This window comes from Pecten maximus, chromosome 7 (assembly GCF_902652985.1).
Source record: "Pecten maximus chromosome 7, xPecMax1.1, whole genome shotgun sequence".
NCBI lineage: Eukaryota > Metazoa > Mollusca > Bivalvia > Pectinida > Pectinidae > Pecten > Pecten maximus.
This window is the reverse complement of record NC_047021.1, coordinates 11,119,349-11,138,000: the sequence shown is the minus strand read 5'-3', so window position 1 is coordinate 11,138,000 and position 18,652 is coordinate 11,119,349. Positions and strand designations below refer to the sequence as shown.

The window sequence follows — 18,652 nt, the reverse complement described above, 5'->3', positions numbered from 1 at the left end:
CTCGATGAAAATGATTTATTTGTACGATGCACAAAGGTTGATGTTGATGTGATTACATGTTTAGTAAAGTTTTGATCATTAAATAAGAATAATGTCACATGCCTTGAGAGACAACAGATTTCACACATGCGAAATGTAAGGCGAGTAACCACGAAACATGGCAGACACTCCGCAGTTACACATTGTCGCCCGTGTCTGAAATTAAAATAATGATAATTTATTATGATTATTATAAAAAAAGATGGATGGTTCATCAATTCAGAATTTGAATGTTGAGTGGCTTGAGGAACGAGATTTAATGTATTATTTTGAAATTGCGAAGCTCGTCAGATCACGAACACGTGCGTACGGATTTATTGACCAATTCAGTTACTAATTCTTGAATTATTTTGAATAATCATCCATATTAATATATTTTGTCCTTAAGTTTTATGGTAAATATAGACGTACAGTGGATGAAGACTTCTGTTCCCCCTACCACAACCCTTCCACTCAATACCCGATGATTCCAGATCATGTAAATGATAGCCAGGTGTTTTTGTTTTTTGCTCACCTAAAAAATCTTAGTTACAACTACAATGAAACGGTTTCTAGGGTTTGATAGTTGCGGTAAAAACATACATGTAATTATTGACGCTGGATCTAAAATGAAAACTTGACATTGGCATAACATCAGATCGCTTGAAGGGCTAATTTCTTCTAATCACCTGTTCATTTCTTAAACAATAAGATATTGTCGGTCATACCTCCGAACTAAGGCAAGTTATGATGGAAATATTCATTAAACGTTGTTGCCTGTTTCAGCAATGTCTTGTTTAGTTCAAACATGCTTAAACGCCATGATGATGTCAGTGGCTATCTATACAAACCTAGCCACAATGCTAGAAATAGTGACTATAGCCAGTAGTATGTCTTGATGTTGCTCTATGAAGCTGACAGCAGTATTAAGAATGAATTTCAGTTTGGATAGATCAGAAATTACGACACAGGTCCGTATTTAATGGGAGGTAATATATATTTTTATGTAAACACGCATATTCTATCCCCCCCCCCCCCCCCCCCCCCCCCCAAGCAAAGATTTACTGGGTTGCAAGGGTTTGGGAGTCCTGCTGCCAGCCTCTAGCACAATGGGTGATATTTATAACATTCGCATTCTGTTCCTTATTATAAAAGCCGTCGGATCAATGATTTAAACATGTCCAAACCGAATTTCGTGTTTGAGGTAGGTATCCAAATACTGTCTTATATTTTTATATTTCTCGGCTCTGTTACAAATATATGCTGCATCGATGAAGTATGACTGCACAGTCAACAAAAAGGCGATCCGCACCTTTGTTAAGACACAGAATATTACAAAAGTCACAAAACATTCATAGAATATACAAAAAGTTCCGTTATAGACAAACAACAATATTATGAAATACAGTGATAATAATACCAAGCACAAGCAAGCGCAAAACATATGTCGAAATTTAGATATTAACCCTACCTGCGGCAGACACGATCGGAGCTGTCGATGGTTTTCCTGCCTTGAGGATTGGGCCAGTGTGTGTCTGGGGGCCTTTGACACAAACACCTCTCATATGTTGCATGTACCATGGGGGCCGTCCGTCATAAAATCCCCCGGGGGTAAGGCATTTCAGGCCGTAACCACATCTTCAACATCATATAAGGTTATCAACACAAACCATAAATGTCAACAAGAGGATGGGGAGACTAAGAGACTGCTAAGAAGACATTATTGATCTTCTTATAAAATGTCAACAGCAGATGTCTAAAGGGAAATTAAATTAACTGGTTGTTTTAAACAGTATTTACACATTTAGATAAATAAAAAACACGATGAGCAAAATCCTGGGCAATTTTACATTGAAAATTACTGAAATGTCATATCAACCGAAAGCAAAGGGCTATAATACATGTAGTTTTATTATAAATGACTGTATCATTTTAAAAAAATCACACAATGAAAACAGTACAAGTAACACAGATACATTAAAATGCAATCAATACATTAATTCTTACGATATCTGATATTCTAACGATCATTATTAATGTTTGTGATGTTTGAAAGCTTGGACGATATTTTACACTGTTGAATAAAACGAAGGAGAAGTAATTTATAATTTATTTATTTTTAGAAACACACAGTTAACCAATATTTCGACCAGATTTTTCTTTTCTTCACGGCCAGTAAATATTTACTTTTCATCGGAAATCACGTGACACTATTTCAGCCAATCAGAACAATGAAAAATATGATGATATGATAAAAACGATGTACACACACTAATAATATCAATTGATATAATTCCTCATCTGTGAATGACATGACCCTGGTGGTCGACCATTTCGTTCCACATTGGCAAACTACGCGTGAATCTGGCTGTACAAATGTACAAATGATTGGATACGTGTTGAATGTTACCTTAACACTTATATAATCTGTAACAAAGTAAAGGGTACGTTCGTATGCTGAATGAATATTTAAATATAAAATTTGAAATGTTATTTTACACAATACCTGGGGGCGAAAGGCTCGCATAGTTGTCCCTCTAGTCTAACGCACGTGGGACAACACCCACATGGGATCTTGTCAAGCTCGCAGTTCTCCGGAGGATCGCCGCATGTGACATTGTAACAAGGTGAGCAAGGCAGTACTGGTTCATCACCCCATACCTCCACCACTACCACCAACACTGCCACCGCGCATGCGCAAATGAAGGTCTTCATCGATTCCGTTGATTCCACAAAACTAATATGATCAGATACAATTTACTTTTACCGTGATTCAGAAATTAAATGTTAGATAATGACGGATTTAAAGTTGGCTATTGTGCCTGGACTAGATATATCGGACAGGCACTCTTCTGATCACACGCCGTGTGTGTGTGTCGCTTTATAACGTGTCAGTCGTGAGAATGACGTCACATGACAGGGCGCGTGGATGTTGTCAGGGGTTATCAAACACCTGTGAGGGCTAGGTATCGGTATCTGCGACTCAAGGACCGATCTCTTAGCACCACGCATTAAAACATTCCATGTTAGTCTGTTGCGGATATAGATATTCAGGAATCCGCATAACATATATACAGTGTCAGAAAACGTCTTCTAATCAGACTACAGACTCTCTGTTACGAATAATATCGTTCAACAGTTGTCAGATCATTCCCTTACAAATCGCAACAACCATCCCTCTCAATAGAATATAAGCTTGTTCCAATTCGAAGCATGCTCAATGCGAAATACAGGACACAACTTACCTTGTTGCTTCAAAGGAAAATTGTAGAAAAGTAGAACACAAAAAGGGAGAAAGAAATCACCAAAGGAATCAGAACATAAAAATGTGAAACAATACTGTAGAATGCGGAAAGGCAGAATATGAAAAAAAAGCTAAGGTGAAATAGTGAGCTTGACAATTACATAACAATAAAAAGCGTTCTTATCAAGCAGACGTTAGGCATGGGAACCGTCTGACATAGGTCTAGTCAAAGTAAAAACAAGTTATCCTTTGAATCGGTCATCAGGTGTACTATAAACCATCTCAGTCAGGATTGTTTTTGTTATTGCTTTTTAATATTTTGATAGTTTCTATTGTTGTCAATTAATGACACTAGTAATACATTGTTGTTTGTTTGCGTTTTAATACTGTTTATTTTTATTCACAAGCGATAACACTGATATGCTGCAATTGCGTTTAATTATATATGTTTATTGTTGTTTATAAGCAACACTAGTGATATGTCGTTATGGCGTTTTAATGTTGTTTATTGTTGTTTATTAACGATATTAATGATATGTCGTTATTGATTCAAAAGTTGGTTATTGTTGTTTATCAACAATAATAGTTATGTGTCTTTATTGTGCTTTAAGGTTTTTTTGTATGCTTTTATCGATTCACCCCAAACCCCAGCCCCGCCATAACCTCAATAATACTTGGCCACCTAGACATTATACTGGTGGCGGGGGCGTTCTTAACAATGACGGGTAGTTTGTTGGTATGTTACTAAAATATGTAAACTATATTTATTCGCCTAGCGGCCGGTCTATATGTAGTAACAACTTAGAACACAAGATTATGTTCTTACAATCACACCCAACTATGAACTCCGAAATGTCAATACAATAAAACCCTTGGTACCTGTACTGTACATCAGGCATGTCTGGCCTGTGGTTTAGTTTTAGATCATACAAGGCTCACAGAAGTGTATTGTCAAATTCCTAGGTGCTCTTTAAAAGTAGGGGCGACCATAGCTTAGTCGGTAGAGCGTCAGACAATGTAATCCTGAGAGAAGATCCAAGGTGTGTGGTTCGATACCTACTTTGGGCGCGTTGGGTTTCTAAGCTGATATCAAATACGGTTCTGTGCTGCTGGTTTGGTTCTGTCCTTGTGCGAGGTACACTATTGTAATTTACATTTTACATCACTTTCGAAACAAGTTATATCAAATCATAAGCAATTGTTGGCGAAGAGACGTACTGTGGGAGGAAACCGGAGTACCCAGAGAAAACCTACGTGGCCGGGCAAGTGACCACGTGCTTTTTTTACGTTCTATTGGCAAATCGATCTCCGGCCGCCTACAGTTGTAGGTGAAAGGCAAGTTAATTTGTTTCACTTGTGCCATCCGACCACCATGGAAACAGACGTAATCAAACGAACTCGATAGAAGATAGATATGCCTATGCATTTTTCCTTTCGAATCAGTGGGTTCAAATTCTTTACGTTGATATTGAACTCATTATCAGAATTTGTGGTTACAACTGTGTACCTCAATAGTACTGTTTTTATAGGTTTAAAAACCAATACCAAATCAAAAAGAAACTACACACATGAGAAACAAATAGCAATTCTAAGTCAAAATCTATGAAACAAATAACTACAAAATATTATACATTGATACCATTTATCAAAATACAGGAAGGACACGACGACGTGTCCTAGACGATTAGGCGTTATCTGATACATAACGACACCCTCCAAGAAAATCTAGGTCGAGCATACATGTACACGCTCTCACTATGGAACCTGGATGGTGACAACGGAACCACTAGGCATACCAACAAACATTGAACATATTTGACGTGATATCACACAACCAAATATACTATCAGGATGTGGAGTTTATATGATAAGATGTTTCTGTTGTTTTCATCAACCTGTAGGTAAGATAGCTTCGTCATCGGTCATTATTTTTGTCAGGTTAATAAAACTATGTGTCGACCTTATCGAAATACAATACTTGTATATTATCAGCCTGCAGTGTCCTTGATTTGAAAGTATCTAGTGTGGTATATCCAATGGACAAGGACATCATTATAAAAAAGACAACACATCATCAGTATATCTTAAAAGAACAACGAAGGAAATTGCCAAGTAGGTTACTGTACCGGATAAGCTCTTTAGTATGATCAGCCTAGTAGGAAAACATCGGAGAATAAAACTACAGTAACACGCAATTTCCTTCCAACTTATTTCCCCGATGTGTATGCCAATAACATGCTGGAAGGACTTGGAAGAAAACTCAACTAAGATATTGTCTACCAGAAATTCATCTCGACCTCAGTCATTCGTTTTACAAAATACGTCCCAGCATAGCTAACACAAACATGCCTTTCTTTTGGGGAAAGGCTTTAACACTAAGAGAACAGAGGTTCCATACACTATGAATATGGTACATTGTATGGTAGTGTACGGAGTAGCAAATGAAACCACTGTTTAAATTGCGAAGACTATTTTGTTTTTCATGAGAGGAGGTTCAATCTTGATGAAAAATTCTTTGGGTACTTTTTTGAAGTTAACATTCCGTTAATATACTCCTGGAGAAGTTTATATTGTATCACAATACGGCTGTCCCTCTGACAAATAGTATTATAAATGAAATCTAGAAATTTGGGTAGAGCGTAATTTGAGTAACAAGTCGGACAAACAAAACACTAGAATATGTAATACAGTTTTAGACTTCATTATTATAACGGAAGCTGGGTTTTATGTGTCAACACGTGGCAAGAATATTCGTTTCACTGTCAATAGTCTGTCGACTTACCCCACGAATGTATCGCCTTGCAAGGCGATTTAAATTGATTTTTTCATACCAACAGGAATATCCAACTTACATATTGCATTTTTAGAAAACGGAACATAGTTTTCCAAAATTGAGCTGTATTGCGAAAACGGTGAGATTTACATGATGATACAAAAAAAAAAAAAAAACAAGAATTCGCTATTTATAGCATCCACTCCAATTCATCCTAGATATAACACATTTGATTAGCCAATAAATAAATCTCAATTTCCGACAGTATTTTAGTATATTAAATAATTATCCCCGTAGCTGTTTTATGTATTGGTCAGAGACTTTGAACATCACAACTACCTACGTACTGTGCTTTGGTCAAAGTGTAAATATTTTGGGAGCTACCGGCCTCCATCATTTTATTTCTAATTTCCCAACTGCCACCATCTTTAGGTATATCAATTCATTTAAATTATCACATGTTTCCTCATTGTATAAGTTACATATAAGATTTTGTATCATTGTATGATAATTATGAGACTGATATTTATGTGCTTTGCGTTATACGTTAAAGCACACAGTGTCGCACACGGTAGGGCTACGGTGTACATATTTATAACGTTTTTGCTTTATATATGTATGTATGTATATATGCCAGTGTCTTGAGTTCCTGATGCTATATTGTTATGTTAAGTATACATATATGTCAATTTAGCATACAGAATACATATAGGTAGTAAAGATAAGCTTATTAAGTAGATCCTGGCCCCGTGTTTTATATATAGCACTTTATGTGTCAGCATAAGTTTCAAGCTGTCAGCTATAGGTCAATCTTCATAGCTACAGTGTCAATAGATGCATTAGATGGTTCATTGTTAAATAAAGTCCCATATTTCTTATTCGGTGACAATTGGAACAAGTATGTTTCAATTCAGTGAAACCCATTATTAGTCATTTGATGCACATGTACATATATTGTACATGAATCTCATCACGAGTGAGACAACTTATTATGTTTTCCCGTTTTTTACCCTCTCAGGGGGTCCGTGTATGAATAAACATATGAAACATCACATACATATACATGGAATGCTTTCTTATGGTTATCTAGAAACGAGGAGACAGAAAGCACGTTGTAAATAGATGCTGTTGTATTTAGACAAGTAGAGAAATGACTGGGGATATTAGTTTACGGTTGACCCTGATCAGGTACTAACGATTTAAAGGTATTTATTGGCACACCTGTAATTCTACCCGTAAGCTTAATATAATAGCATGACATTTCAATAAAATAATATTAGTATCGGAAATCCTACACGATATTGATCACTCTACAATGTATATAAAGTGGAATGGTGTGGCAACGTACCCCCAAGGAGAGTCACTAGAGAACTATACCAACAGATCATTCACTCTCCAGAATGTCTTTGTCACCTAAACAGTTAACATTTAAACATTGATAGATGTCCGTGTCTGATTTACCTACCTACACGGCTATATTTAGGGTTGTTCATTGACAGTCTCCATACTTGACGCGACTTAACGGTAAATATGTTGCTGCTGTTAAAGAAATTTCAGGTGAAAACAGGAAGTTGAGGGGGCGTGACATAGTGGCCGCGAGATCGTTACCCCGAGAAAAACAACTCTCGTCCCCTTCTGTTTTCACTTGGCATGCTGTCGAGTCTATAATTTAACTAGTATGTAATTATCAAATGCAGAATGCTCGGCTCCTATAAAAATGACCAGTTGAAATCTGAGCAGTAGTTACAGATCTAGGTAGGAAAGCTAAGATGAACTGTTTTATCTGGGTCATGTTGCTTTCTCGTGGGGATTAACTTCATTTACAAGACGGCATTTATAAAAACAAATCTGTATCATTCCTCAAATTCAAAGTTCTAGCTATCAAGAGAAAAATTATCAATACAGAATTTATCTTTAAAACAAAGTTATATATATAAATCTTTTGTATTTCTAGAACTGTTCATATATCGTGTGATTGTAGTTGTATTCTTTAAGTCTTGATAAAGGGACGGATTGCCTCGACATTCTGAACTCTTTATAGTTTCCAGACTTTAAATTATCGCAAATCAAAAACTGGAGGAAAATGTGTATTTATGACATTTTTGACACAGGATATTCCAAAAAATAATAACTGGGTTCGACGGACCAAGTTTCTATGCAAATTAGCCCCACAATGCAATAGGCGAGCTATCAGTCAACCCAAAATGGCTGAACGCCGAAAGCGTGGACATCAAAAATTTAAGACAGATTCTGCCAAAAAGAAACGTTAAAGGGACTGGAATCTGTAAAACCCCAGGATCTCCTTAGGAAAAGAATTATTTCGTTTGAACTTAGTAAGAGAAGAAAAAGGAATAGCCTTAAATTCTTATTTTGCCGGACGTCTATTAGATTAGATCATCTGGTCAGATTTTTCCGTATTCCCCGACCATTGTCAACTTCACCGATCTGAATTTTATCGATGTTGAATTGTGTGCATATTGCTAGGTGTATCGAAATCAAGTACTTAGGTGTATGCTTGTTTATATTGATCAGTTATAACGAAAACATTTTGCTAATATGTTCAAATGATGTGTGTAGTTTATGTGTAGTGTACAATGATATCGCATGGATTCTCCTCGTCAAGCGTCCAGTTCAATTATCATTTTAATGTAAAGTGAGAGTGAATGATCAGGTTGGTTGCCATCAATACATGTGTACAACTAGGATTTAGGTTATTTGGGAATATGCGACTTTAAAGATTTGAATTTCCAGTCGTAGTTGTACTGTGGTGACAATGTGTAATATTTGTACAATTCGCATCCATTATCTATATACATGAGTTCCTATCAACTAATAGACGATTTGTCACTGTCATCATGTCAGAGCATAGGGCCGATTATAGCTGCGCCAATGAAACGTCTGTTTTAAGAACTTGGATGTGGCGCAGTGGTATAAGCTGTGGGTGTTTGTGGCTGGGCGATAGGGTGTCGTAGATCGTGAGTTCGTGGCCCGGTCAGGGCACGACTCTTACTTACTATATACATTACCACCAAATCTTACTTACTATATAAATTACCACCCAGTCTTACTTACTATATAGATCACCACTCATTTACTATATACATTACCCCCCTGTCTTACCGTATTTTAATAGGTTTTATGTATAGCTTCTATTTTTTTCTTCGTAACAATGCTACATTGATATCGTATGGACAACGAAATATGAGAGTTTTTCTTCCTAATCAAAATTGAAGTGTTTGTGAACCTGATCATGCTCCAGTGATATGACGGTTGACATACGGCTGGCCTCAATGAGTTTAATCTGGTGTACTTGGAGAATATCCATAATGTTCCATACACTCAACATTCTTCGTGGGATACAAAACACTGGAACATTTTCAATGAGGGCTACTTCCCATTTCAAAATCTTTTTTATTATAAAGCACTGTTTGATAAACAGTTCAGTTGTATAATCGGCTGTACGGATTACCAGATCGTATTTTTAATTGAGATTAAGTCCTACACCTTATTAACAATAGCCAACCAAAGGCTCCGGAGGCCAACATTCAATCACCGTTTAATGTACTTAAAGAAACAAATACCAGTATTTGGTCTGTGTGTATTGGAAGTATATGTATTGGCAGTTGTGTGTTTACAGTAAACCGAAGCAGGTCACAAGTTACGGAGACTGACGTATCTGTACATTACCCTAACAGGTCGGGGATGAGGCTTCCTTGGAACCAAACCTTCCTTATGGCTTGTAGTGTCCAGATGATATATCGTACCAAATTATCGAATTAGAAGCGGATAGCGGTCAGGGAGTGAAGCAGAAGCATTTATATGGAATAATAGTGACAACAACCCCGTATCAAGTTAGTATATATAATTACCAGTTATGAAATGTCAACAAGTTTGTTTACACATTTGATCACAAACTGTTGTAAAATAGTGTACATACTAATCCAACTAAATGTACAAATTAATTCGTCGTCAAACAGGTTACGATGACTAAAAGTCTTAATTCGTCGTCACACAGGTTACGATGACTAAAACTATTAATTCGTCGTCACACAAGTTACGATGACTAAAAGATTGATTCGTCAATATAACACGTACCTGTTATACTTAAAAACATTAACCATATCACGTAACTAAATATCATTATTCGTTATTATAAATATGACACTAAAACATCTTAATTAGTAATTTAACAGACAAACAAGATTTATTGAATAGTTGAATCTTTGCAGCATTACTGACATAGGTGATGATGATATTGTTATTCCTGTTTAAGAGCCGAACAAAGAATGCAGTCATCTCACAAACGATCTTTACCGTGCCAATTTAGTCCAGGACACATATTATATATATTGTGGCTATCAATGTAAAAATGCCTATGACTTCTTCTTTGAATGTCAGTCTTTAACAAATGGTCTTGGTGATCATTTGAACGTGTGTAACTCTTTGTAACTGTTTGGAGATCTGGCTTTGGATACCAATTGTCATGTATTCAAGCGAGTGTATTTTTTATCAGATCTAGTGGAAGATTGTAACTTGTTCGATTATGAACATGACTTTACAGAAATGACTTTATAGGACTTTATATATGTTTATTTTCCAGTTATGTTTTATAAGAGATGTTTCAAGTCTAAAACTCAGCCAACAACTGTGTATCAATGGATACCTACACCCATACTTCAAAGATTGGTCCATTGGACAAAAATCCAGAGCAACTGTCCAGAAACAATCAAGATATAGATTTTAAAACCATATGCAATGTACACTTTATATCACACTTCAAACTGGAAAATATCGTTATACTACTAGATATATATACACCTACTCTTTACCAAGATACCCAGTAGGGAGCAATGTCCTAGGGTAATTGTACGTGGATGTACAAAAATATGCTTCTGTATTTCCTATCTTGAGTAGACCATGAGGCCGATGGAAAAATACAATATCCACGTTAACATTGATACTTATGTAGATCTTTTTCGATGCTTATACATGTATATTTTTTTTCTTTGGTTTTTTTTTTTTTTTTTACCCATCTTAAATATAATCTTGATAAATATCCTAAAGAACCATTCTTGCTATATGAATAGTCTATTTTCATTGATCCAATAATATATAAACTGGTTATGGCTATCAATATTTCACCACATTTAATAAATCCAAGAAGTGTTGTATTTTTTGTATGTTTTGTTTATTTTTATTTTTAATTTATTTCCCCCCCTATTCAGTTTTTATTTGTTATGTTCGACTTCATTGTACGAACTCCTGAATAATTCTAGACTTCATTAGCCTTCCAAATGCGTAACATGTCTAATACTCTTACGTGTACTTTTAAGCACTATTCTCTAAATCAGTAATGCTTATTACAATAGCGTAGTGGCGCTGATGAAATCATATGATCCCTATTATAGCTATATCGGGGGTTTCGGAGGTAATATGTTATTATAATTACAATATCTGTAATCCCTATTACCCAGAATTCCCGGCTAACAGCGTCGCGTGAGAATGAAGAGGACTGTCAGATTTAACCTGATTACGATGGATTATTGTTAATTTAGGTGAACGTGATAATCGTTTGGCATGTAAGGGCTAATTCTTCGACAACCCAAACTGTCGATTACTATAAGTTATTAGGCTAGCGTATATACATATATAACTGACCTTCACACAGGTTAGCCTAGGAACCATGTGCTCAAAGAGCAATTCTCCTCTTAGACACACAACGTCGTTTAAACAAAATATGTATAGCAATTCATCGTTATAGTAACTCGCTCTGGGATTAGTGCACTGTAGATTCAGTTCACGTTAAGGATACATAACCATCAGAACAGCAGGAGTCCGCATCGAAATCAAAATGCTGCCCTCAGAAGTTGAATGCTCGCCCCGAATTGGAATGATCACCCAACGAATTGCTCGCCCAGTATTATAATGTTTGCCCTACGACTTGTATGTTCGCCTCAAAATTCGAATGTTCCCCTCGAGATCAGAATGCTGCCCTCAGAAGTAGAATTCTCGCCCACGAAATATAAATTTTGCTCTAGGAAACCTTACTACATGTATACATATGTCCTGCAATTACTAAAGTTCACTGTATATCAGTTGGTTCTGTCGGTTTACTTTATATAGCGACATGTAGAACCCTCTGCGATAGCTAGATTAAATCAAAACACTACTTTTTTTTGAAAACATTCCCTCAGGTTTTGTTATTTTTACTGGTATTTGCTGGTGATCTCCTTCCCCTTACTGTGCTAAGCAGCCGCAACAGGTATTGACTGGGTGGTACATGTAGCGCACTTCCTAAATTTTCATCGACACTTGAAAAATTGTACTCTATGTAATCCAAATGATATCGATTGACGAAGATGAATTTTTATTTTAGTCTATGTTATTTTGCATGATGTACGTAAGAAATGTTTGAAAACAAGATTAGTATAAGAAGATTTATACTTTAATTGTAGCTTGTAATATGTATAAAGTTTATTGTAGCTTTATTTAATGACACCCTCGCACATCCGCTCGCACGTACTGACTCGGGATGTTATCTGATAAATGGCTATTTCTTACAACACCTACACGATGACTTTTAAGTTTTGTATCCGGTTAGTGATGGGACTTTAATGACGTTTTCGTTAACATGTTTTGACATTAGTCATTACATGAATATTTGCAATATTTTACCGAATTTCAACATCGATTAGCTTTAGATATTTGATTAAATTCTTTAAATCGATCATCTGTATTTTCGGAGACATTAATTGATTTTAGGTGCAGTGTGAGTTTCTTGTTTATAAGTTCTGGGTGTGTGTGACGTCACTCTCGGTCTATGTGACTATGCCACTCTTGTCACAGGAATTCAGTCGATCCTTGTCTTTATATAGTAGCTTCTTCAGAAAACAGACAGCGGTACCATTAACGTTCTCTTTCGCGCGCGTATATAATAAATGAACAGGTACACGTATTGTACAATAAAAACGATAAATAAACTATATGTGCCAATTCTCTTCAGCTACGTAGTAAATGATTGTGGTAAGTAAATACAATGTTCATGAATCACAAATGAATGCATGTAGTGTATGGCACAAGTTCATTGTATTTCAACTATTTTCGCTGATATTTGTTCTTATTTTTTTAGAATGCCACAAGTGCACAACAAGAAATTGACGATGATGGCCGATAGTAGTGCCTTCAACAAGAATTCCAGATTTATGTCGACCATGCGTATGACTGATGGAAGCAAGAAAAGAATTCGCGCTTTCAATTATGTTGAAAACAAACTCACGCGAATCAAACTAAAGTTCTTCGATCGTCACGCGGAGATTGACATCAGGCGCAGGGAACGCGAGCGACAGGCGGTAATGGACAGTCTGAAGCGCACGCTGGCCTACAAACTAGTGGTGGAGAAACATAACGTGACGAATGCGCCTGACTACCAAAAGGCGCTCAATGACAATTACTCCAGCACAGCGCTTCGACATGACATTAAGCACATGATACAGTACATGGAACCAGAAAAAGTGCGCGAAAGAAAGGCTAAGGCCCTTATCAACGAAACTCGTCAACGCTACAATACCATAATCCAAAGAAACAAGAACTCATTAGATCTCATTTGTCCGCCAAAGCGTACGTCTAGATTTTTGTTCGATGAGGATTTACTCAACAAGAAGAAAGACGATGAGGAGGAATCGAGAGCCCCGTCTACGGCCGGACCCAGTGGTGCCGGAAGTATATTCGGTCGTCGTCGTCTGCCTTTTAAGCCAGTCCTTCCGTTGAAAAAGCATACTGTCTCACGTTCCTTTCTTTTGGAAAATGCCCAGAAATCTATGGACGTTATGGATGCTAACCCCTCCCCAACTAAAAGAGATTACGACCTTCCTCCCGTCCAACTTCATAAAACATTGCCCCCAGAGATAGCTGTGCATTAATGAGCTAGGGAGGTTCTTATTAAGTGGTTTGTGTGGTCGAATTTACGTATGGTAGGGTAGTTGTCGACGTCTATGTAGCCTCCTGGAGACACCGACTGGGTTTAAGTACACTATTTTTGTTCTCCTTGTCTCAGAGAATGAATCATCGAGTCTGATTGCACGATTGATTCACACCTTCTTTTCGTATGTTTCGCTTACAAAGGAGTGGATTTGGTATGAAACGGAAATGTCAAATGTCATAAAAGGTATCTGCTTCATATGCAGCGTGTTCATGGTCAACGAATTCTATGTTATAATTTATTTGTGTCTTCATCGTTTATGCTATAAAACATTGGGTAATTATCAATCCTGAACTGCCTCATAACATTATCAGCACTGATACATCGCCGGATACCAGTCGTATACAATCGTATATACATTCAATATTGATTTGTTTAGCTATGGACTAATGTGTTGTTTTAAAATCATGTGGGGTTCCGAAAAGTATCTAAAATAACATTATAAAACAGAGAATTGTGTTTTGTATTTCGAATGCTATATAATTAATAATGTGTTTTGTATTCCGAAGGTTGTATAAAATATTTTGGTTAGGTATTCCAAAGGTTATATGAAATAATATTGGTTTGCATTCCGAAGGTCATATAAAATACATTATAAAACAGAGAATTGTGTTTTGTATTCCGAAGGTCATATAAAACAACATTATAAAACAGAGAATTGTGTTTTATACTCCGAAGGTCATATAAGATAACATTGTGTTTTGTATTCCGAAGGTTAGATAAAATAGCATTATAAACACAGAATGTTGTTTTGTATTCCGAAGGTCATATAAAATAACATTATCAAACAGATAATTTTATTTTATATTCCGAAGGTGATATAAAACAACATTATAAAATAATATTGTGTTTTGTATTCCGAAGTGTTTTGCATTCTGAAGGTTTTATAAAATAATATTGCGTTTTGTATTCAGAAGGTTATATAAAATAACATTATAAAACAGAGAATTGTGTTTTGTATTGAGGGCATCACGCCCTTATCGACTGACATTCCGACGCCTGGAGATTCGTACTCCGTGCGCTCCACCCACGCACTCTGTCAAATCCGAAAGACAGTAAAACCCGTAATCATATATCAGTATCAACTTTATTTCGTACAGAAGGACAAAATACAATAAATATCGCTTCAAGACTGAACAGAATATGGAAACAATCTGTAAAGCTTATGTTAAACTACTTTCCTTCAATTGAAATTTTCAATATCGAGATGGACAAGATCAGAAATAAATCAAAATGTGAAAAAAGATTCGATTGAATTATAAACTCCTTAAGTTTGATTCTTCTACTGTTTATACATATATACATAGGAGGGGGAGGGTGTGCATGGAAGAGGGTGTGGTTGGTGAGCTTGACTGATTATCTTATTTCTTGGTGGTCTTAAACCAAATCAAAGCTTTCATGATTATGCATGTCTTCAAATTGATGAAGAAAAATAAACAGATAGTGCAAATTATGTTGTCCTCAGGTACGTGATTTAATTCGAAAGCGTTGAATATGGTATCAGAAACGTTTAGTAGCTATGATAAACATTTGGACACAGCTGAACAATTCACTATTTTCTCATTATATATTTATGCTCCCGGCTGTTACATATCTTATACCAAAGTTTAAAATAATTTTCTAGGCAAACTTTAAATCACATGTACATATGATGAAGTACATGCACATAAATAAAAATGAAGTCTTCGATCTGATAAAAAACATTTATTTCATGTTACATGTATATTTACATTAAATACCGTTCAATCACTCGTTCACTATCTCCACGTCTCCAGTTTAAAGCTGAGCCGCCTTCTTTGTAGACGAAATACCTGGTATTCACATCATTACTACATTATGAGTGACAGGGATCAGATTGAAAATATGTTTTAGTAAAGGCTTTTCAAGATAAATTCAGTTGGAATTGATACACTTTCAAAATTAAATAAATCTTGATTGTGCTAATTGAATAGAGTATAGAGTAGAGATGTGAATTAAGTACAAATGATATGTGCTCTATAACTTTCTGGATCGAATAAGTAAAAAGAAACTTATTCTGTATTACAAAGGTTATAGAAATATCAAAAATAAAAACCACCAAATGTCAGACCTACTTTCAATGTCGTATGACTAAAATGAAACTTACTCTACACGAGATTCTGTAGGTTGTATTGCTGCAAGATCTTCTGACACATGTATTCTTCCTATATACTTGCAATATTTGATTCAAAGGGCGATAACCTCTGGACGCTTACAGTGTAAACTTTTTGGAATAGTTTTCGCGTGTGATAATAATTCTTGCTATTTAAAAAAAGCAATATTGTTAGCTGTAGTTTACTGTAGTACATGTAAGTGTTTTTTTCAAAATTTATTCTTAAAACACACTAAACCTACCTATAAACGTTTATGTCCAATAAGATACCGCGACTGTTTGATAAATTCGGTAACATATGTGTTCGCAGGCTGAACAGTTGTTTCCCTTTTTAATGCAGACAGTCAGTGACAGCCGAGCGAAAGAAACCATTTTTACAGGTAACACTACGCACAATTCACATTAAAGTATAGTTTTAGACGCCGATAGCAAGCCATATCTGTTACTTAATAAAACGCAATCGGCTTGGTTGTTTTTTAAACACTGTACTACACTATATACACTTGTGGTATGTGAGGTTGGATTAGAATAAATAATGTCTGATCACAGCTTAAGGCTTAAAACGTCATCAGATGATAGCGTGTCCATAACAGGTTTAGCTTATTTTGTCGTCGTGGATCCAACGACTCCATTAGGCAGGCCGTTCCATACATACCATAGACGAGTTAATAATATGCGTCCTCCAGAGCCAAATACTAGTGCCTTATAAACATTTCGTCTTGGTTCAATATATCTATCTCTCCCAAAATTTTGAATCTAGAGTTGAGAGTCCGTCGGGATGTGCTAAGTGTTTTAGGCTATGCATCAGTCTAATTGCTCTATATTGTACATGTTCAATAGCTATTTAGTCTTTATTAGGCGTGGTGACCAGATGAGAGACATATTCAGGGTCAGGTCTGAGTAATGCCTTGCACACATACATGAACATATTGTGGTCCATGTTATGAGTATTAAGTCCCATGTTTCTACTTGTTATCGAGACTGCGGTTGACTCCTGGATATTCTTCCTTTAGAGTTCCTGTTTAATGAAGTATTGTCGATGGTTTTCCTTGCTTCCATTTCTTGGGTTATGGCACTGTTAGGTATTTTTATCATCAGCCACCGAGTAGTCCAGGTACAGACTGAGTGAGAAGGTTGATTCTCGCTGTACGGAAGCATATATTCATGTACATGTTGTAGTGAGTATTGGTCTGGGAAATCACTGATATAGATGATTAATACCACTGATTCCGTAAAACTCCCTTAGGGAATCCAGAACACGCGGCTGTTTGGCTGGATGTTTGAGATCCTGTAAAAAGCTTGAATCCAATTTCAGACTTGACCTTTAAGATCATAATTCCTGAGTTTGGAGGAGATTGTTTGGTGTGAGACTTTGTCCTATGATTCATAACACAGAGTACAACATTTTTTTAACTTTATTTCAATTTTATTTAACACCATGCAACAATATTCCATTATAACATTATCGTCTAACATATCATTTAATCCATCATCTAACTCATCATCACCTAACATATCATTTAACTCATCATCTGATTCGCTTAATATTATGATGTGGCTCAAAAAACAATATTAAGCGAATCAGATGTAGTTAGAACCCTTTCGGGAAACGAGATACCTTGAATCCTTATCTATCGCAATTTTCCTTTTAATATTATTTGACATGTTAAATGAATTTTCTTTCACTTCAAAACGTCCTACTTACCCCAATAAAAAAAAACGTATGCTAACTTGAAATGATTATAATAATCCAAAAATACCAGAAAAAGTATCCGGGTAAATTATGTTAAACGTTTCTCTCAGACTACTACAATCATAGCCATTCGCACTATCGGGCCTTCGGAGTAACGGGCCTTCGGAATACTGGGCGGACACCGCTTTACCAGGATGACATCTGTTGGTTAATTTCCATATCGGCCCAGTCTTCTAACGCTTATAATGGTAAAGTGTTATAGCATCTGTTGGTTGTTTAATTTCTGTTGCAGGCCTAGGCCCAGTCCTCCAACGCTTCTAATGGTAAAGTGGTATAGGAGCTATACTTTCTTGAATTCTTGGTGGCATTTGGATCGAAAATTATTTTCTTCCATACATTCTTGTAGGTAATACAAGTCCGTCTGTCATTATTCTTTGAAATAATCTAGTGGGCAGCATGTATCAGCCTGATGGGGCGGTAGCTGTTCGTAGTTTCGTATGACAATTTTATCCGATTATGAGATGAGGTTTTGCTCTAGGTATTTATAGAAAAGTTTTGTTAGAGATAGTTCTATGCTGGCAGAATGAAGAGCTTAGAATGTAGACCGCCGGGACTAAATAGATAACTATCTTCTTAGAGTTTAGGCCGCCGGTACTAAATATATAACTATCTTTTTAGATTCTTCAATTCGTATTCCTATGACCATACCAGAACTGGGCGGAGATGACACTGACCATTGGTGTTGTGATTTATTTCAGTCTAGGTCCTTAATATCTAAAACAGGTAATCCTGATTAACGATCTAACCTTAGAACA

The 18,652-nt window shown here is 36.1% G+C and overlaps 2 protein-coding genes across 3 annotated transcripts; one reads left to right on the top strand and one right to left on the bottom strand.

The window, feature by feature from the left end:
• Position 1: 1 nt before the first annotated feature.
• On the bottom strand, positions 2-2,918 carry LOC117331591 (insulin-like growth factor-binding protein 3). The gene is made up of 3 exons (XM_033890397.1): positions 2,525-2,918; positions 1,490-1,656; positions 2-195 (listed from the first exon to the last, which is right to left on the bottom strand). Exons 1-3 carry the CDS (start codon positions 2,731-2,733, stop codon positions 176-178), a joined length of 396 nt encoding a protein of 131 aa, XP_033746288.1. The 5' UTR covers positions 2,734-2,918; the 3' UTR covers positions 2-175.
• Positions 2,919-9,618: 6,700 nt separating this feature from the next.
• Positions 9,619-15,086, top strand: LOC117331589. Of its 2 annotated transcripts, XR_004533582.1 has the most exons (3): positions 9,619-9,886; positions 13,165-14,522; positions 14,557-15,086. XR_004533582.1 is itself a non-coding variant. In XM_033890395.1 (2 exons), the coding sequence occupies exon 2, from the start codon at positions 13,166-13,168 to the stop codon at positions 13,952-13,954; it is 789 nt and encodes a 262-aa protein (XP_033746286.1). In that variant the 5' UTR covers positions 9,619-9,886; position 13,165; the 3' UTR covers positions 13,955-15,086. The 2 variants fall into 2 exon arrangements, 1 of the variants encoding a protein (XP_033746286.1); XM_033890395.1 differs by having other exon boundaries at positions 13,165-15,086.
• Positions 15,087-18,652: the final 3,566 nt, after the last annotated feature.